This window comes from Pseudochaenichthys georgianus, chromosome 12, assembly GCF_902827115.2.
Source record: "Pseudochaenichthys georgianus chromosome 12, fPseGeo1.2, whole genome shotgun sequence".
Taxonomy (NCBI): domain Eukaryota; kingdom Metazoa; phylum Chordata; class Actinopteri; order Perciformes; family Channichthyidae; genus Pseudochaenichthys; species Pseudochaenichthys georgianus.
The window spans coordinates 3590736-3612127 of record NC_047514.1 but is presented as its reverse complement, the minus strand read 5'-3'; the positions used below and the strand labels follow the sequence as shown (position 1 = coordinate 3612127).

At 41.2% G+C, this 21392-nt stretch overlaps 1 protein-coding gene across 1 annotated transcript; it reads right to left on the bottom strand.

The window, feature by feature from the left end:
• Positions 1–272: 272 nt before the first annotated feature.
• On the bottom strand, positions 273–17755 carry LOC139434892 (zinc finger protein 583-like). Its single transcript, XM_071204940.1, has 2 exons — positions 17307–17755; positions 273–2026 (listed from the first exon to the last, which is right to left on the bottom strand). Exons 1-2 carry the CDS (start codon positions 17497–17499, stop codon positions 879–881), a joined length of 1341 nt encoding a protein of 446 aa, XP_071061041.1. The 5' UTR covers positions 17500–17755; the 3' UTR covers positions 273–878.
• Positions 17756–21392: the final 3637 nt, after the last annotated feature.

The window sequence follows — 21392 nt, the reverse complement described above, 5'->3', positions numbered from 1 at the left end:
ACAGACTATCTTCCGGTTCTTTTCTGGATCCATCCACTATCTCTTGTCTCTGTCCAGTGAATTACACTTTAGTTACTGGAGCAGGTAAAACATACAACAGATACTTTCAGCGTTATCGGAGCACGAAGTGGAAGCTTGGATGAAACACAGCGGACTTCCAAACAATGAACACCCAGAACTTAGAAGAAATAAAGTTGGGATTTAGGTGTTCTAATATTGCAATGCAAACCCATGATGTATTGACGGAGATTAAGAATAATGTAGTCATTGAATAATCATTTCAGTAGATTTAATCAAACAAAATAAACATATTGGAAATGGCCTAAACACAGTAACCTCTTCACATTCTGTTGAAATAGTAAATTACAAGCCAAATCTTACACATTGCTGTTTAGAATCATTAATATGTGGATGACAGTTGAACTGGATGATGTAATATTTATGCCACCTGCTGGAAAGAAGACATCGCTCAGTTGGCGTTGTTTGGACAACAAAAACAGAGTGAAGCTCTAATTTCATAAACAATCTTTGAGTACAGACACCGTCCTGCAGAGAGCACACAACAGCACGTTTTTGGTCAAGCAACACTTTACAAAACGTTTGCACTAAGACTAGCTGGTCCATTGTAAAGGTCAGTCCACCTTAAATGAGCAGTGGGTGGTCAGCAGGTGAAAGGCAGGAAACGGGAACTTGGTCCTGAGGAGATGTAACGATTATTAAACAAGAAAGTTGTCGAGTCAAGGGGTCAAAGAAATGAACATTTGTGATTATTAGCGAATCGGTTGTAGGTGTGTGAAATTAGGCTTAGGGAGTAACATATTACATGTAACGGCATTAGGTCATCAGGATAGAAAATAGGCAAATGTGTTCCCTTACAGTTACAGAAGCAAAACCTCAGTTTGAATGTCATTAAGCTGTGAGGACTGACGACCAACACACTTGTGTTTTTTGAAATGATTACGCCATTTAAATCTTTTCTCACAAACATTGCAGCTGTATATTTCCTCTCCTGTGTGGATTCTCACGTGTTCCTTTAAACTTCCACTCTGTGAAAAAGCTTTCTTACAGACTGAGCATCTGTATGGTTTCTCTCCTGTGTGGATTCTCATGTGTTCCTTAATATGTCCACTCCGTGAAAAAGCTTTCTTACAGACGGAGCATCTGTATGGTTTCTCTCCTGTGTGGACTCTCATGTGTCTCTTTAAATCTACATTCTGTGGAAAATCCTTCTTACAGACTGAGCAGCTGTGTGCTTTCTCTCCTGTGTGGATTCTCATGTGTTCCTTAAAATGTCCACGCCGTGAAAAAGCTTTCGTACAGAGTGAGCATATGTATGGTTTCTCTCCTGTGTGGCCTCTCATGTGTGCCTTTAAATGTATATTCTGTGAAAAAGCTTTCATACAAACTGAGCAGCTAAAGGGTTTCTCTCCTGTGTGGATTCTCATGTGTCTCTTTAAATTTCCACTCTGTGAAAAAGCTTTCTTACAGACTGAGCAGCTGAATGGTTTCTTTTCAGCACTACGTCGTGGATCACTGACAGATTCATGTCTATTTTTCAATGAGTTTGAGCCTGATGCAGGTTCTCTGGTCTCCTTCCAATCAGCACTGTCTTCAGTGTCAGGTTCAGAAAAGTCTTCAGTGTCAAGTTCAGAAGAGTCTCCAGTGTCGTCCTCAGTCTTTGGTTGTAAACTGCCCTCTGGATCTGAGTTCCTGGCTGGTTCTGGTCCTCGACAGTCATCTCCATCAACTTCTGTTTCCATGTGTTCAGTTTGTCTTTGATGAGGCTGTGAGGACTGAGGTTTCTCTTTATCATCTTCACTCTTCACAGGGTCAGGAGTGAAAGTGGACTTGGGGATATCAGCCTCCTCCAGCTCCTGAAGCTGCTCTCCCTCCTGACTGATCCTGAGTTCCTCCTGTTCCTGCTTCATTAGTGGAGGGGGCTCTGGGTCCTCCTGGTCCAGACTGGTGCTCCACTCCTGCTGGTCAGGGATAACCTCTTCTTTAACCATCACCAGCTGCTGGGCGTCTGCAGGAAACGGTCAGAAAAAACCGTTAAGTGTTAGCATTTCAAAATCTAATCACCATTAAAATGGGACACATTTTGCAGCCCTAATTAATTCCTTTGTTTTTATACTTTAATATTATCTTTCGTAGTCCCACCTATTGTGTATTTTTTTGGCTCAATTCACCTTATGTAGCTCACCCCATTTCCACTTCCAGTTAAAAATGAAAGGATTTTTTTTTAAACAATGAATTGTATTTGGGATCATTCACAGCTACACTACTGAATAATGAACAAACATTACTACATTCAAAATGTGGCACCTGGACCCAACTATTGTGGCTTTAACAGACACCATCAACATCAAAGTGCTGGACTTAAATCCAAGTCTCAGTTTCTTGTAGCAAAAACATAGAGTAACTCAAATGAATTTGACAGCCAACTATTGTGGCTTTAAACAAAGTGCCTGACTTAAACTCAAGTCTCTCTGGTAACAAAACATAAAGTAACTAAAATAAAGATATTGCTGCTGCCTGAGTGCTGCACATAAACAATTGAATTTTTGCAGCTTTATAATAACAAAATGTAAACTTTGCAGTAGCACCTGTCCACAGTGACAGGACACCCAACTACTGTACAACAACACCAAACTGTTTGTTACAGGGAGGAATGCACTTAAGTTACTCAAAATACCTCACCACAGTGCTGAATATAAAAAACAAAACAGTCACAGCTTTAGAATAATAATATTAAAAAAAACTAGTTCAACTACTGCACTTAAAGGTTCTTGTACTGAAAAAAACATAAACTTAAACAAAGTGCTAGACTCCACTGAGTAGTAATGTCACTGAATCAAAAGGATTAACTTAAATACTGCAGTCAGTACTGAATATAAAAACAGAACAGAACATAAAGTTACAGCTTCAGAATAAATGTAAATAAAGCCTAGCTGCCTAGCTACTAGCACAGTCCATCTACTTTTTTCGGCACAAGCACAACTTCCCTCTCACTCTCGCCAGAGTCGCCACCGGGATTTTCATCGGTGTTGTTGTCATTGTCCTCGACCTCCTGGTCACTCATTTCTGTGTCACTCATTTCTGTTTTTCCTGTACTACTAGTCGCTCTCGTCACTCTTTGCTAATCAGTGCTAATGCTAACGCTTCTGTAAACATACTTCCGGCTCCTGCCCTCACGTGCTGCAGTCAGTGAGTGTTGCCACTGGTATACTTATTATAAGCCACATTGGGCTTATCTTTCTGTAAAGTTGCTTGGTAGTAAGTAATAATGGTTGTTGCGGTTGTGAGCTTGTAGACCCGACATATATAGGTTTAAAGTGCTCATGTTCTTTTGCGCTTGTTTTCATAGACATGGTTGCTTATTCCTTCCGCAAAAACTGGCAACCCCAGTGGCTGCAGCGTTAACACTGCATGAGAGGAGGAGAGACAGACAGAACACTACCATTTGGATGCGATCATGGTACTTTAATGTTAAATGTATAGAGTATATTTGCTTTACATCGTTTAAGTATGATTGACATTGCAAGTTGGTATTATTCAGAAGCAAAATAATTAAAAAATGTAAAAAAATCCCCAAAAAAAAAAAATCAGTTTGACGTCATAGGATCGCCGTAATTTAGAAATGAGATCGCATAGGTGTCTGAATCGAGATCACGATCTTTTTTCGATTAATCGTGCAGCCCTAGACCAGGTCCTGATCTAAAACCACTAGGGATGTAAGGATATATCGAATATTGCGGTAAATAAATGTCTCAATACCGTCGTGAGACTGAAAAAAATCTATCGCGATCTTTTTTTTTTTTTAAACCTTTATTCAACCAGATGGTGCCATTGAGATCATCGATCTCTTTTTCAAGGTAGACCTGTCCAACATGGCAGCAAGTAGGTGTACATAGTACATGAACATAAAACAACAGATAACACAAAAGGACATCGTATTTACAGGGCTACATGTACATACCTAGAGACTAGTGTTGCACGGTGTACTGATACTTGAAAGGTACCGCGATACCCTGCCGTTAAAAATGTTACGATTCCTCCGTTTCATTAGTATCGGTACTTTAAGAATGACGGGGAAAAGTACTCCGGTGAGAAAGCGCCGTTTTAATAAGAGCCGTGTGTATTCAGCCCTCTGCTTCCACTCCCTGCACTGCAGCCGTGCCTGCAGTCCCTCCCCTCTCAAGCACGCTCAAAGTACCTCCCCCTCTCTCGTGCACGCGCTAGCTGCCAGAGCATGTGAGAAAGCGAGAAGCATGGCTGCAAGTGGGAGTGCAACTGCCGCTGCGCCTCGGCTTGTTGACAAAAAAGATGCCAGAAGCGAAAAACAAAAAAGTTGTTTATGTATGATGCTTAATTGTATTTAATACAAATTCTAGTCATTTATTTAATTTATTGTTCTCATTGTTTAAAAGTTTGTGTTATGGTTTTGGTTCTGGTGTGAAATAAAGCACAATAATTACATTTAAGACGGTTTCCTTTTTTTAAGAAAGGTATCGAAAAATAATCGGAATTGCAATTCTTGACTTGGTATCGGTATCGAAACCAAAATGTTGGTATCGTGACCACACTATTCGAAACATTGACAAGTACCAACAGTATATTTATATATCGCCCTGTCAATAAGCCTCACCTTCTTGGCAAAAACTGTATTGTTTTGAAGTGGTGGAGAGATAATGCACAGTTTTACCCACTGCTGTCACCCATGGCATAAGCATATCTCTCTGTCCCAGCAACATCAGTACCAAGCAAGAGTTTTTTCCACAGCAGGGGATATTGTAAACGCCCAAACATCCCAGCTTCTACCTGGAAATTTGGACATGCTCATATTCCTAAAAGATAACCTTGATGATGCCGAGTGAGTGAGTTAGAGTTGAGTTACTTGAAAAACTAAAGTGAAACTTGATTTATTCTATTGCAGGGTCTGATTATTATATTGTTGACACTTTAAAATACTACTATCCTAATAAAATGCTGTACAAATCAGATTTATTATTTAATAAAGAAAAAAAATGCAAGTAAAAAAAAAAAATTCTCTTTTTTTTTCTTTATTCTTCAATATCGCGATAAATATCGTACCGTGGACTGTTTATCGCAATATTATCGTACCGTCAGTTTTTGGTATTGTTACATCCCTAAAAACCACTATACCTAGACTCATCAAATCTGGACTAGATTATCCCAGAGAGTCTAAACATTCTTTATAACACAGTTTCAGATTTATGAAACCTTAATTCTATTTGTGAAAATGCAACTGAGGGAAATTAGATTTTTCAACATTTGTATTGAGAAAGTCAATGCAGAAGTCAGTGTCTCTCCATTTAGTTTCTTGTCTGCATTATCATGTCTTCTTTTTCACTTTGAAACAACAAAGTGCAATTGAAATTGTTGAAACTTTGGAAACTGAGTTTATACTGTTGATGCGAAAAGATGCAGAAAAAGCAGTGAAATCTCCTGAGTTGCTCCTGACTGGGCTGCTGTGCAGGTCTACAGTATAAACTCTATGGATAATGGGGTAATGAGGATCATGTCTGCAGGCATTTGGGAGATCAGGGGACTGCAAAGGTAGGAACACGATGAGGGCAAATGGTGGGAAGGAGAGGAAGAGCAGGGTCTGAAATTATGGCAGGTGTTAGTGGCAGATAAATAAAAATTATTTATATGTTGATAAATGAGACAAAGAATTGACAGAAAGCTTTTTATGAAAATGTCTTAGTCAGTGGCGAGCCGTGGATTTTATACCTAGGCCCTCTGGCCCTCTGACCCCTCGAGAAAAAGAAGAGTTATTACTAGGGCCGGGACCTTTAACGCGTTAATTAAGATTAATTAAACAAAAATTAAGGCGTTAAAAAAATTAACGCATTTTTAATCGCACTTATTTTTTGCACAGCGGAACGTTTCTCACTGGATGGAGTTTCAGGCGTACCGATTATACTGGAGCACCAACTAACGTTCATGACTTCAGGCATGGGACTTCAAACAATAACAAACCACGGTGAACAATAGTTCAACATGACGAACAGCTGATGAGCCGCTTTGGTCGGCCCCGTGGATGGGAAATGTTTTAAAAAAACGGAACGGATGGAAGCGTCGACAAGAGCACGGTTGTGGGCAAATTATGCAAAAAAGAATTTGCATATCACCGCAGCACATCAAGCCTAAAGTATCACCTAAATGCAAAGCATGTAGCAGCTAGCGTGGACGTTAGCCCGACTCCGAGTGCAAGGAACCACACCCTGACCCAACCCACACTAACCAGACGACTGGTTTCAGGGCCAGGATACGTAAGTCCACGTCTGAGAAAATAACCAAACTCCCTGGCTCACTGGATTGCACTCGGCTCGACATTAAGGACTTGCCCGATGGCCCGGGGCCATCTAGTATTTAGCTCAGGGCAATGAAGTCTCACCTGCTGGTTACCCAATCGGGCAATCTATTATGCAGCTCGCGGATCTAGTAATTGAGTGACCCGTACAGTAAAACTAAACATATCTATAACTAGTTTAGGTAGTTTGAGAGGTAATTAAAATAGCTACGTGTGATATTCTAACCTGGTGTGTGTTTTGTTCCGCTCACCGCTGCATGTGATCATGCAGAGCTGCGTGTCGAGTCTCGACTCGTCAGCAGCAGCTGATCTCTCTCTCCCGTCAGATTAGACTTCACTCGCGTTTGTGTCCATATCGATCAGATCCAGCTAGTTCTAAGCTAATGATAGGACTACCTGCTTATTAAAAGACAACTACACAATAAGTGTCGCTATGCAACTGGATGAGGCCACAAAGTATAGCGCAGCATTATGCATTTGTTTACATGCCCACCGGAAGCCCGAGGCATTACCAACAGATCAACGCACAATCAACCCATCCAGGACATCTCTTTCTCCACATTACGTGTTAGACATTATAGTTGACTATTCTTGTCTGTCACATACTCTTCTTGTCTGTCACATAAGTGGCGCAACTGAAGCGGTATTGCTATAAAGGGAAATAATTTTTGACCGGAAGATATTTAGATTTGCCGGCTTAACGGGAACTCTGACGTGTGCTTTGCGGATGCGCTCGGCTCTCTCGACTGCTGCTCGGTCAGCTTCCGGATGAGGAGGCATTCGTTCGACCAACTTACAGTAGTTAACATTACAAACATTTTTAACAGGGGCCATAATAGTGTAAATAATTTGTGGTTTTGGCAGTTAATAACTGAATGTAATGTATTCTACTTTTTTCCATCTGGGAAGGCATTTGCCTTCATCAGATGGAAAGTGTTTTGACCAACAACTTAAGTATTTCTTAAAGCTATGCAGGGCATGCAAGCGAGCAAACACAAACAAGAACAAACAAACAAGTGAAATGAAGAATACAATTGAAATTGTACAATATAATATTGTGGTGGTTCATCTTATAATTCAGTCTAGAGAATGCACCAGACAGCATCTAAGACCTGCAAAAATTAAAAAATGTCTAGGGGGACAGAGGCCCCCCAAACCCTTCGTGCCATTTCGTCCGCGTGCATTTTTCAGGGCAATCTCTATTGGGCTCAGGGCCATCTGTAAATTAGCTTAGATGGCCCTGTGCTTAAAAATGCGATTTTAAAAATGCGATTAAAAATGCGATTAATTTCGATTAATTAATTACAAAGCCTCTAATTAATTAGATTAATTTTTTTAATCGAGTCCCAGCTCTAGTTATTACATCACAGCGTATACTTCAGCGGAATATCAAAACGGCGGCCTGGGGTATGAAAACGCATCAATGACAGCGACCCTCTACCACACAAAAACAACACCATTTAAACACCTATCATGGCAGGGCACCCACAGCCAAGTAACAATTACAAATGAATTAAGTCGGCACGGCGGCCCACATTGAAAATGACTTAGGCCTACATTTGATGATCAAATCACTTAAACACAAAGTCCATCCTCCTGTCCTTTGGATGAAGCACTTGATGGCGGGGTCATGCAGCTGATCCTTTGCCACTCCAGTTTATCATTGTAACTCAATCTTGAAAATGACTCGGTTCATAATTTTGCAAACGATGTCATCACTATCACTGAAGTGAGCCACCATGAACGAACTTATGCTAATCATAAATCTATCGATTCGAAAACAATAAATGTCGGGTAGACATGTGGATATTATCTGGCTGAACAAAATGTGCATTTATCTAACAGGTTCGTTTTCCACAGACCTTATTTCAAGCTATTTTTCCAAAATCCTATGGAGAAATCCCATCAACTTTCTGTCGAGGGAATCCGAACGTAGGTTACTTCCGGGTTTTAGGACGCGTCACTGCACAACTTGCATAGACCTCACAGCGGGCGGTCATAAAGTCTTCGAAAATAAAGCCCGCCCATTTAGAGGGAAGATATGATTGGTCAATTGTACTGTCATTTGGACATTACTCTCTCGTTGAGTTACTATAGCTGGCCCTCTGTGAATGTAGAGAGGGACCAACAAGCTCTCCCGTCTTCACAGTAACTCGCAGAGACGGCATTTAACCCTTCACATTCTAACAGAAACTGAACAGGCAGATTCGAAGGATTTATTTATTTGGAAATGTTATTTTAAATACAATTAAATCAAGTTATTTGGTAAAACTAATGAAAAATGTACAAAATATATATAACAAATAAAAATGTATGTTTTCAAATATAATTTTTTAGAATATCTTAGGCCCTCACACAGGGCCTCGAGGGCCCAGACAGCTCGCCACTGGTCTGAGTATATAGCTCAAATGAAGAACAACCAACACTAATGGCTGAATTATGGTTCTTCTATACACAGGCCACAATAACAGCTCTGGATAAAGTTGGAGGTATGTAATTGGCAGAAGCACTAGGGAGAGATCGAGTGTGGCCATAGGGTAAAAGAAAAACAGTTGTTTCTTTTGAAACAACAATTTCAATTGCAACTTTGTTGTTTCAAAGTGAAAAAGAAGACGTGATAATGCAGACGAGAAATGAAAATGGAGAGACATGGACTTCTGCAGTGACTTTCTCAATACAAATGTTGAAAAATCTAATTTCCCTCAGTTGCATTTTGACAAATAGAATTAAGGTTTCACAAATCTAAAACTGAGTTGTAAAGAATGTTGAGCGTCTCTGGGATAATCCAGTCCAGATTTGATGAGTCTAGGAATAGTGGTTTTAGATCAGGACCAGGGGGCCTCATTTATAACGCTGTGCGTAGGATTCACGTGGGAAGGTTGCTTACGTAGGAGAAATCCAAAAAATAGGTACAGAAATGTTCCGACATTTTCCGACTCACAAAACATTGGCGTACCGGCGAGGAAGTGCGCACGGCACTTCCTACGCCGGTTTCCCTTTAGAAATCACAACCGACTCGAAATGCGGTGCAGCTTTTGCGGGCTTCACGTAACGCCCATATTTGCCTATAAATAGTCAAAGAAACGCCCTTTCATTCATTCAGACTGACTGCATGAAGAGATCGCAGGAATGACGACAGAACAGCAAAAAAAGACATCTCCACACCGTCAGATTTTAGTTCTTTTCGGGAGGTCGAGATAAATCATATTGTTTGGTGGATGCAGTTTGAACCAGAGTAGCAGCATGGAGGTCGGATCGTCACCAAAATAAATAAATAAGTGGTCCGAAAAAGGTTAATGACAAAAAAAAATACACAGCCTTCCTCAGGCAGTGTGTTTTGTACCGGGGACAGGAGACCCCCCCTTGATGAGAGACTGTAAGAAATGATCGGGGAATCCCTCCAGAGTGCCCCCCCCACGCAGCAACTCTATATCCGCCAGTTAAAGGAAATATAACTAATGTGTTGCGTTACATCAGCTGTACAATTGACCACATATGGTGTTCTTAGCTTCCATACCTCCTGTGTTTTACGAGCGACTTATCAAGTCTTAGCAAACGGCATAAAACATGATTAAACGTGATGGTATATAAAACATGCTCGTATCTACAACCTATAGAAATGCAAAACGGCGTCAGTTTAGACGTAATTCTGTCCTCCTGCTTACTGCATCATTTATGAGAAAACATTTCATAACATTAACACAACATATTCGAGGTGGTTTTAAATAACATATCCTTATTTATTTCTCCAAGTTATGTTTTTGTGTGCATTGAGGAGTCGCAAACAGGCGTTTGTTTAATAATTGTAAGATTGGCTTTAATCAATGTTTGAAAATGAATTCTTCATATATGATAAATGAGAGGTAACATTTTATTTATGGTATTATTTCCACATATTTCTCTCCATTCTTCAGTCTGCCAATGGTGTCGCAGTTTCTCGTCTCTCCCGTTTTTGTGCTTAGTGCGTACACATGGGTCAGAGTTTGCGTGGAGGACCGCACATTTTCCCGTCAAGTTTTCTATAAACCGCAAACATTGCGTAGAAACTGGCGTACGCACCGTTTATAAATGAGGCCCCAGGTCTAATGTGGTCGAGATGCGAGAAAAGCACTGAAATCTCCCTTTTTGTATTTTCACAAATAGAAAAAAGTTTTCACAAATCTAAAACTGTGTTATGAAGAATGTTTAGACTCTCTGGGATAATCTAGTCGAATCGGAAGCTCTGAATCGGAAGCTGACTTCAGCGTCGTCATTGCTGGTATGATTACAACCTGGTACAAAGCACACAGGCATCTTGTTAAAGTTATCTTATCTATCGCTTATATTTAGTGGGGGGAAAACAATGATGACATCCATCATTTGCGTGACTCTGGGATTGTAGTCTTTCTAGTTGTGTATTTTCATAGTCTTATATTTCAACAGTTTTAAGACAAACTGACTTTTTTTTTTATTTTTTTTTTAATAAATGGAAATTATTTTTTAATATTGACAAACATCATAAATTCATGGCACAATTCAACCGGGATCGAAAGATGCGTTTTCCTCTTGCCATTGACTTCCATCATAATTTTTCTGAAATAAGGTCCCATGAGGTCCACCGGAAAGGGAGGGACTTCACCTCTTAAGTTAACAAGTTAAGGTGTTATTATCGCGTCTCAACCAATGAGAGCATTTTGGGGCGAGCCTTAGGGTGCATTCACACCAAATAGTCCGCTTCTCTGGTGCGCACCAAACCACAGTTTGTTACATTGTTTAATTTTTCAGAAGGTTCGGTTTGCGTTCACACGGCCAAAACTCAAACGGACTATAAACTTTAAACGCAAGTCATGTGCACGGAAATGCTGTTCAACCATTGGTCAGACAACGGGGGTAAAGCCGCAAATCCCGGCAATTTCTACCGGAGCCTCGACCATGGAGCATCGGCAGGTTATTCTCATGCTGCTGTTAATCTGGAGATCAACAGACACTAGCGGCCCACGCATATGATTAATGTAACGTAAATACTACGCTTCCTATGTTTTGGTGCGGACTGCGTTGACACCAGCAATTAACCGCTCCGAGACCACCTATTTTAGCGGACCAGAGTCCGGTTGGTTTAGTTCACTTAAGAGTAGGGTTGGGTACCGAGAACCGGTTCCGAACCGGTTCAACATTTCGATTCCAACAGCATCGTTTAGAAATGTGAATTTCGGTTCCACTTTTCGATGCCTCAGAAATGTCTCTCGCCGCTCTCCGTAGCCTACTGGGGCGGAAATGTAGTGTTGTACCTACGCTTCTACACAGCTTAACCTGGGACCACCATGAGCGGTAGACGCTCTAACGTGTGGCTTCACTTTGTTAGGAAAGACAATGGGTCGGCAGAGAGTGCAACACCTGTTCCAAACTTATTTCCTCCAAAGGAGGGAAACACGACCAATATGACGAAACACCTTCGCCTGCACGGTATACAGATCAAGGAGTGTACCGTTTTCAACCTGTTTCGCCCCAGTCTCCGTCCGCCTCACAACCACCGTCATCTTCCGCTGTCGTCCCGGCTCAACCAACACCGAGCACTCCCTCAGCGGAGCCCTCGCAATCAGGTATGTAAGTTAACGTCACTCAAAACTAAAGGATGGTTGTTTTGTTTGAGAGGTTGTGTGTAAAATGTGTGGATATTCTATATTTTTTGTAGATGAAAGTTTGCGGTCGCGTAGTTGCGCGGCTACAACGGCTCAAGCTAACAAGCTCGTGTCAACCCATTCACCCTTAGCAGCAAAGGGAAAGATGACAGAAGAGAAACGTGAGGAGTGCCACAGAAAAGTCACCGCTTTTGTGGTGAAAAGGCTGCATCCCTCTCAGAAGTAGAAGCACCTACATTTCGGTACGCAAAGACAATTATACAAATGTTCTAGCTGCCCAGACCTCACCCACAATAACAATATCATTTTTGTGTTTACAGGGACATGCTTTTTTACTCTTAACCCCAACTACACCCCCCCCTACCAGAGATTATCTGACAAATCACTTAATACCATCTTGGTATGAGATTGAAAAGTCAAATATAATCACTGAGCTTAGTGAAGTTAGCCATGTTGCCCTCACATCTGACGGATGGACTAGTATTGCGCAAGACCACTACCTTACTGTCACAGCACACTATTTAGTGGAAGGCAAATGAGGCAATAAGTGCTCCAAACCAAGGCAGTCTACAAAGCCCAGACAGGAAATCGTCATAGCAGAGGAGAATGCAGATGTCTTGACAGATTTTGGCATTTTTTGACAAAATAGTGGCAGTCAAAGTGGCCAATGCTGCAAATATGGATGTAGCCATACACAGGCTCCAATTTGTGAAGCTGGACTGCTTTGCTCACACTTTGAATCTGGCAGCACAGAGTCTCTACTCATTGGCCATCATGTCTCAATGGATAGCAAAGATCCGTTGTACTTGTTGTGTGGATTAAGAGGTCATCAATGGCTAAGACCGTGCTCCAGGAGAAGCAGGCTATCCTAAGTAAGACTCACTGAGTTACATTCATTTGATTGTTGTGAATTGTATTTAATTAGATAATGCTTGTTTTTTTCAATACAAAGCACTGTATGCGTTTTTCAGGTATTAACATTTCAAAAACTATGTAAAACATACATGTCAAATGATAACTACTCCATGTTAAATTGAAATCCCATATGTTAAAGTATTTGTGATTTTCTTGTTTGTCAGAGCTGCCTCAACACTCGCTCATACTTGATTGAACTCGCTGGAATTCTCTCCACCTAATGCTGGAGAGATTTCTCGAGCAATACCCAGCAATCAGGCAGCCAGCTTGGATCAACGGTTGAGAAAGCCTATGGAGAGGGACAGGTAGTCAGACTGATAAATAAAAAATATAGCTACTTTATGGATCCAAAAGAAAATGGCATCCAGTAGCTTATAGTTATATGACTCATACAAAACAACTAATACTTCATTATCAGAGAAAGTGATTGTCTAGCCACCAGAACTAGTGCAGAGAGCTGTCACTATAAGCATGTGGTAATGAAAATATAGATGACTTAAAAAAGTAGATGGCAATGTAAACTATACTGATTAGTGTGGATAAGTGATGGATTTAAAGAGGAGCAGTTCCCTTGTCAAACAGCATTGTTTTTGTTTAAAATGTAATATTTGTAACTATAGTTAATAATACAACATATTCTTTATCACTCAGACTTGCTCGGTTTACTGACGAAGACCTCAGGCGGGCAGAGGACTCATCAGACTGATGAGGGTTATGTACACGTTCCACCCTCTGCGTTTCTTCAGAAAAGAACCCGACATCTGGACAGATTCTGCCCATTCTCAAAAAGCTTGAGATGCATTTTACTGTTACTGATGGGGACACAGTATTTGTGTCCAACCTTAAAAAGCAAAGTTTGGGGAAATCTGTCAAAGCGTTACCAGGTAAAATAACTGAGGCTATAAAGAAGTTAATGAAGAATACATTAAATAATTAATTCATAACTTAATCCTACATTTTCAATAATTGTGTTCAGAGTGATGAAATCAGGAGCTTTCTGGAAGAGGCCTACTGCTTTGGATCCACGCTTCAAACAAAGATGGACGATAATGCTGCTGTCTGGGACCGGATCAAGGGGAAGTTCCTGGCCAAAAATCTGACCGACTCTGAGAAGTGAAATGTTATTCATGAACAATAATGTCCTCCTCAATCATTAAAAATCTTTGATCATAATAATGCCAATTGTTATCTGTAGTCAACAGATCTAGACTGTGGAGGAGATGGTGACGAGAACATGGAAGGAATGGAGAAGTGAGGCAGAGGAGAATGTAAGTGTATGTTTGCAAAAAAAATATATATGCGAGGTTTCTTAATCAGATCTATGCTTTGAATGGAAGTTCCTGTTGTGTGATATGTTGTTCTTTATTCATTTAGCAAATGCATCCCTGCAAAACCCCAAAATGACCCCATTGGAGGAGCTGTTTGCTGATGAGGATGTCCAAAAGGTGACACCACAGCAGATTCCATGTCCATCCAGGACCAGGTAGAGAAGGAGCTGCACATGTACAAGGCTATGCCACGCATAGTTACTTCTGATGACGCTGCAGCCTGGTGGTGGAACATGAGAACAACCTATCCTTGCCTGTCAGACATGGCCTTCTCATATTTATGTGTCCGACATGGCCTTCTCATATTTATGTGTCCAGGCTCCTCTACACCCAGTGAACGTGTTTTCTCGACTGCTGGTGACACAATCTGTGCTGAACGCTCACGCATACTGCCTGAGAAGGCAGATATGCTTGTTTTCCTCAATAAGAACTGTTTTTAAATGGGGGGGGGGGTTCCTTTAAAAGTTGGACTGTTGCTGTGTTGTAGCTTCAGTCACTCAAATAAATGTTGTTTTTTTTGTGAAAGAAGCATGTATCATTTTTTTACCCTGCCCCCTCAAAGAATCGGAATTGAGAATCGTTAAGAATCGGAATCGAAAACTAGAATCGGAATAGTGGGAATTCAAACGATACCCAACCCTACTTAAGCGGTCTCGGATTGTGTTCACACCGACTCAAATGAAACCGCACCAAGCGGCTAAACGCAACAGGGTTCGATTCAACCGGACTATACAAGGCTGGCGTGAACGCACCCTGCAGTGCTCACATGAACCAACACTAAAAAAATCTGTTCCAATTGTTGCCAGCAATAATAAATAGTCTTAAGTGTTACCAAAGAGTTTAAAGCAGGGGTGTCCAAACTTTTTTCATCGAGGACCACATACAGACAAATATACGAAGGTCTGGGCCACTCATAAAGGTGAGGTATATCGCCTCTTAAGTTAAGTTATAAGTTAGCAAAAATGTAGGTCAATTAGGCTTGATACATTAATATGCTTTAAAGGTCCCATGCCAAGGCCATTTCTACTGATCAGAATTCCATTGTTGAGGTCTACTAGAATAGATTTAAATTGTTCAATATTCCAAAATCACATTGGTTTCTCATACAGCATCTCTGTATAGTATGTGTATTCACTCTGTCCTACACGCCTTGTTGGAGCTCCTGCCCCCCCCCCTCCCTATGAGTCCACTGTGCTCTGATGAGTACACCGGAACATCAGTGATTATGTGTTACAATTTGTTACCAACCAGAAAATGACAAACAGATGAGAATGCTACATGGGGTCTGGGTGCTGTGTTGGCGGGACGTTGCGGGACTCGCTGCTCCGCCCTTTGAGGCTCGAGGAGCGGACAGTGTGAGCTGGGTTACTGGTGTCGTTTCCTGGTTGCTGCGTGGGGTCTGCGAGACAGCGAGACACCGCGGAATTCAGCCTGAGCACAATCATAAACTCACAACCAAGCTGTTCGCACACACACTCACAGCCTGAGTGAGTGTTTCTCTGTGATCCCAACTAGGGGTGGGCGATATGACGATATATATCGTCGTGACGATATTAGGTCTCCACGATATGCTTTTTCAGAGATATCGTTCTATCGTGATTAAAAAATTGAAAAAACAAATTGAAAAACAAATTTGAAAAGAAAGAAATAGGCGGGAGGGGAAGAGGCTCTCCGTGCGCGGCGCAGGGGGCTATGGACAGCGGACGGAGAGCCTCTTCCCCTCCCGCTCCCCCAGCCTCACCTTCTGATTTTAATTTCACCATATATCAAGCCCGATCGATTTCACAATGTCAGCGCACCTCTGCTTGCGTTCAGTCCGAGTTGTTTGACACGCTCCCAAAGTCCCCGCCCCCTTTCTTTGCAGCGAGCAACCATAGGGCAGGCATTTCATCAAGGGGCTCCTTATGAAAAGACTAGCAACCGGTGGAAAGACATAACTGACGCTGTGGCGTTTTATGTTTTTCCCTTCAGTTATGCTAAAGTCTTTTATTACACTTCAAGTCTACTCTAAAGTTTACATTTTAATTATTTGGCACTGACTTTTCCTCATTGATGTTTTACTTAGTTATGTTTTACCCTCCTTTTCATGTTTATTGATGTTCACTGCTCACTTGTTCATTCAGGGTTTCATTTCTGAAATAAAACTAGCTTGAAATGCTATTTTGGTCTGTTACTCCTTTTTGTTTTAGTTTCTGTTACCTGTAGGTGCTTGTACTGTTAAGTAACTTGAAAAATAACCCATAATAACCGACATGAAAAAATATCGTGATATATATCGTTCTATCGTGATACTGCCTGAAAATATCGTGATAACATATTTTTCAATATCGCCCACCCCTAATCCCAACTCATCCATTACCAACGTTCAGGGAGCTCTATGCAAGTCAATGGGACTCCCTGATAGTTGAAAATCAACGCTAAAGGTCCCCCCACTGCGTTTGATAGTGACACCAAGGGATCCTGGTGTGTGAGTAGCTCCACAGATTGGTCCATTTGGGCCTATTGTTCCCTTTGTGCATGGTTACGTCACCATACTCGGGAAGAAAAAAATGGGAAAAGAGAAATCTCCAACGAGGCATTCTGGGAAAGCATAGACAGGTCTTTTCTGTGTTAGAGTTTTACTCGCCACATGGTGTACTTTGAGGGTTTGTGACTTTGCAGACCATTTACATGCATAAAAAGCTAAACACACAAGGGGACGGTTAATAACCAGAAAAGCATGTCATGGGACCTTTAAGAGAAAAACAGCCTACATCACAGCTCTATATAGGGTTTCATTTATCTTGTTGGCAGCTCATCCCTTAAAAACAGAAGTCTCAAGAGTGATTATAATAACATGAAATATGAAGAGTCTATTTCAAGCTTGTTATTAGGCTTTCTTTATCAACTAAGATTGTTTAGAAAATGTTATCTACATAAATTGTCTGAATTTATTTTAAAAGTGGGCTTATTAAAAAATGAATACTACTGTGTAATATATTTGTACATATATATTTAAGAGTACAATATGAGAAAAGCACAAGTTTCATTTGTGGGCCATATTTCATTATACTTTTTTAAATTAGCTGAGGTTTAAAGTGTTAATTAAGAGTAAAGGGAACAGACCTGCTCTGTGTATCCGAAGCTGAGGCTGTAAAACAGCGTCCAGTAGTTTCTGGAGTCTCTTGTTCTCCTCTTTTGAACGAGACAGTTCCTCCTCGTACTCTGCCATCGTTTTTTCAAACAGAGCAAATATCTCTTCACCAGCAGGAGTGAGTAGCAGCTTCTTCAACGAAAGCAGCATTTGAACTTTACTCATGTTTACTAGATCACCTTTTCCTGCAAACTCCGTTAAACACACTGGTTGTTGCCAACGTGTTTCCAGCTAGCATGCTAAGCTAGCTCCTATAGTCCGAGGTAAACGCTCCAAAGAGCACACAGTCCATTCGGAGGATTATCCAACAGACAGACGATGGATCAGTAGTGCTGGAGCTCTCACACACTTTCTCAGGAACACAGAGAGAGTGAACCGTAACGACGAGACGCCACCTGGGCTGCAGTCGAATAGTCCAAAAATCAGCTCCTAAATTCTAAATTCTAACCCTATCGTCCCTCCCCTTCCGGGAGCCTCCATGGGACCCCGGAAGCGGAACATTATACATTGAAGTCAATGGAGAGAGAAAGGTTATCTTTTGATCCCGTTTGAATTGTGCCACGAATGACACATATGATGTTTGTTATTTAAAATGAACATTTTGCAAGTCAAAAAAATAAAAATGTGTCGTAAAACTGTGAAGTTACACATTTTTGGTGTGTGAAACCGCTCAGTGAACTACAGGTATCTGGTCTCGCACAATACGCGTCACCAACATAAAGATGGCCGTCACGTTGGCACATTTCACCTCATTCTTTCAGAATGAGAATAAAGTATAAAACGAGGTGAAAATCACTACAAGTATGGGCACGTTGAGAGCTGTACATATATGAAAGGGGAGTTAGTCGGTTTCTGTAAGAGGACCGGCTTTGCAAGGTTTCGGTGAGTAATATGAGTGCAATGTGTAACGTTAATGTCAGCTAGCTAACATTAGCTAACAAGGTACACTAACGTGTTTGTTTTAGTAACTAGTTTTCTCCTTAAGAACTGCGTGGTCTCTGTGTATGCTGTGGATAACATTAGTGTTCACAAGAACAAGGTACACTCCCGTGTTTTGTTTTAGTTGCTCTTCAGATTGAAGCGGACAGTTGTATATCGACTATACTGTATGTGTGATCTCCTTTTACATCTCGTTGTGTCATTTGAGTTTATTTACTGTGTGTAGATTCAAGGATTTTGGTTATCTTGTCAATTTGTTTGGTTATCTAGGCACAGCTGTGTGTGACTCCCTCTGGTACACTGGTATGTGTTTTCCTAATGTAGAGAGCATTGATTAATTAATAAACTATACACTGAGTCTAGATCCTGATCAAATCCTTTTTTTTTGTTGATCAAATGTTTTTCAAAAATGTATTCATACACATTTAAAAAAATTAGGGCTGTCAGTCGATTAAAATAGTTAATCGCGATTAATCGGAAATTAATCGCACATTTTTGATCTGTTCTAAATGTACCTTAGAGGAATATTTTTTCACGTTTTTAATACTCTTATCAACATATGAGTGGACAAATATGCTTTATGCAAATGTTTATTATCATTTGAACAATGACAAATATTCTCATGAATATTAAACACAAAAACCTCATAGGTAATACAGAAAAATAAAACAATAACAACAATCAGACAAGAGGACAAAACTATGGAAAAATAAACCCTCCCACCCCCAGATCCTGACCATCCTTGTATTGCTCATTCAATCTATTATAGCATGCTAACAAATGGTAATTACTTTATTTGTACAGATCTGCATGGGAGATGATGGCGCGATGCAGAGCGCTGTCTGTGATTGTGCACGGGGGATGTACAAATGCAGCCACGCTGCAGCATTGGCAATATTTGCCATGTGGCAGATCAGCTCCACAGATGTTGAGTGCCAGTGGAGGAAGCCTGGCACTTCCAAAGTAGTCCAGCCGGTGTCTCAACTCTATCAACAGCAAGAGGAGACATACAACCCACTGGCCAGAGACATCGCCACTCAGGATGTAGACTGGTTCAGGTCTGCACTGAGGGGCACACAGTGTGGCATGGCATGGCTTTTATCACCTGAGCCAGAGCCGCAGCCTCAACATCAGGCCATTGTCACCGTGCCGGAGCTGGTGTCTGCGGAACAACTGGACTGCACACTGGAGGGTCCAGGTTCGGTGTCTGCGGACTGCACGCTGGAGAATTTGGGGTCAGTTTCTGCAGACTCTGGCCCTTTGCTGTTGCTGTGGTCGCTGGACTGATTAACCGCTGAGCTCCCTTTCTCTTTGGTCCACTCAAATACAGTTGTCCCTTTCTCTTTTCCATGAGGAAAATGGCAGCTGCATATTCTGCGTTTCTCATCTGGCTCCCTGTCTGCTCGTCTACAATGAGAAAATTATATAATTCATTACTAACAATCATTTAAACCTGCCAAATAGCCCCCCTACCCATAGTTTAAACCAGGCATCCTCAAAGTACGGACTCTGGTCCGGATCCGGACCGAACTACAACTGTCTCTGGACTCTGAGCAAATTATACTTTTCATATGTATAATCTGTGTTATCTGCGAGACATCGCCACAACGTAACGAGTCAAAATGATCCGCCATGTCCATAGACTGCAAACAGCGCTCATCGGACATTTATGAGAGAAAGTCTCTAATGTCCGAGTGCAAGTGAATGCAGCACAAGATGCACGTCATGTAACCCCTCCCCCGGTCCTGGCGTGAGCGTGGACATATGATTGGCGCCGATTTTATTTGAACGGGACGGCGCAAAACGAGAAGCATTCGGACCCAAGCACTGAAGCAATGAGGGTATTTGCGGTCTACACTGACAGAGAAGAGACTGTCAGTGTGGCTGTACTCAGCATTGAATCAAAACGCACCAAAGCTGTTGATCTTAATACGTTTGTGAGGCGTTTTGCTGAACAAAATGGTAATCGCCGCATTCAGCTGCAATAGACATGTCAACTTGATGCTCTGCTCACGGATGAGCATACAAAACTATTAAGATGATGACCTTACGTGTGTAAATATATTTTTTTCTTTGAGGGGGTCTGCCCCCAAAAAACAGTTTAAGTCCTGAGAAAGTCAAATAAGACGGTGTGTAAAATTACACTGCCCAGCCAAAACAAAGTAACCACTTTGATTTAACTAGGCCAGTAGGTAAGAACTCTCCACTGGATAATAACTGAAATATAAAAGAATGCATGACTGAAGTGATGGAGACCATGTTGAAGGCAAACAAAAAGAGGAAATGACAGGTAAAATCAAGCAAATCCCCCTCTCAGATTCCACAGCAACCAGAAGAACATGAATACTGGCTGGTGATTTGATTCATCAGCTTTGTGATGGAATAAAAAATGCACAGTGCATTTCCTTAGCTGTGGATGAGTCCACTGACCACTGACATTGCTCAGTTGCTGGTGTTTGTGAGTTTTTATGATGAGGCAAAGGGGGAGTTTGTTGAAGATGTGTTGGGCCTGACGAACCTCAGTGGACACACAAGGGGGCAAGACATTTATAAAGCAATAATGCGAATGCTGAATGAAAGAGGGTGCAGCTGCCTTTATTCATAACTGTGCAGCTCTTACACTGCGACTCTGAGGGATCAAGCACAGACACAATAACAATGAAAACTGCTGCATACAGATTATTTTTGTTTTTGCAACCTCGTGTTAAGAATCTTGTTGCAATTGTTTAAAAGTTTGAATGACCGTAATAAACGGACCTTTGTCTTATTGAAACATTTATTTTGGACCTTTAAGATTTGTATTTGAGTACCCCTGGTTTAAACAGTCTGCAATCTTGTATTTATCTTGTGAAGCACTTGTAACATTCAGCTTGTATGTGTTTTAGTTGTCTTTATTTCCAGGTAGAAGAGGACCAAGAGTGAGGAAGTAAGACAGAGCTCTTAAGGCCAAACAGTGTGTTTGGCCTTTTAAGTGTGACACATATTATGCAGTGGCGACTGGTCATTAGGGGCACAGCCCCACCTAGTGTCAGCAGAAAGTATTACAAATAATGATTACCAAAAAATGCAAAAAATAAATAAAAAAATATATTTTAAGATCATGTTTAATCATCTGATTC

Excerpts from the sequence above, each read along its gene's own strand:
- LOC139434892 (XM_071204940.1), bottom strand. The coding sequence starts at position 17,499 with ATGAGTAAAGTTCAAATGCTGCTTTCGTTGAAGAAGCTGCTACTCACT. Across the intron at positions 2,027-17,306 it reads GCTTCGGATACACAGAGCAG|ACGCCCAGCAGCTGGTGATG; the intron begins GTCTGTTCCCTT and ends CGTTTCCTGCAG.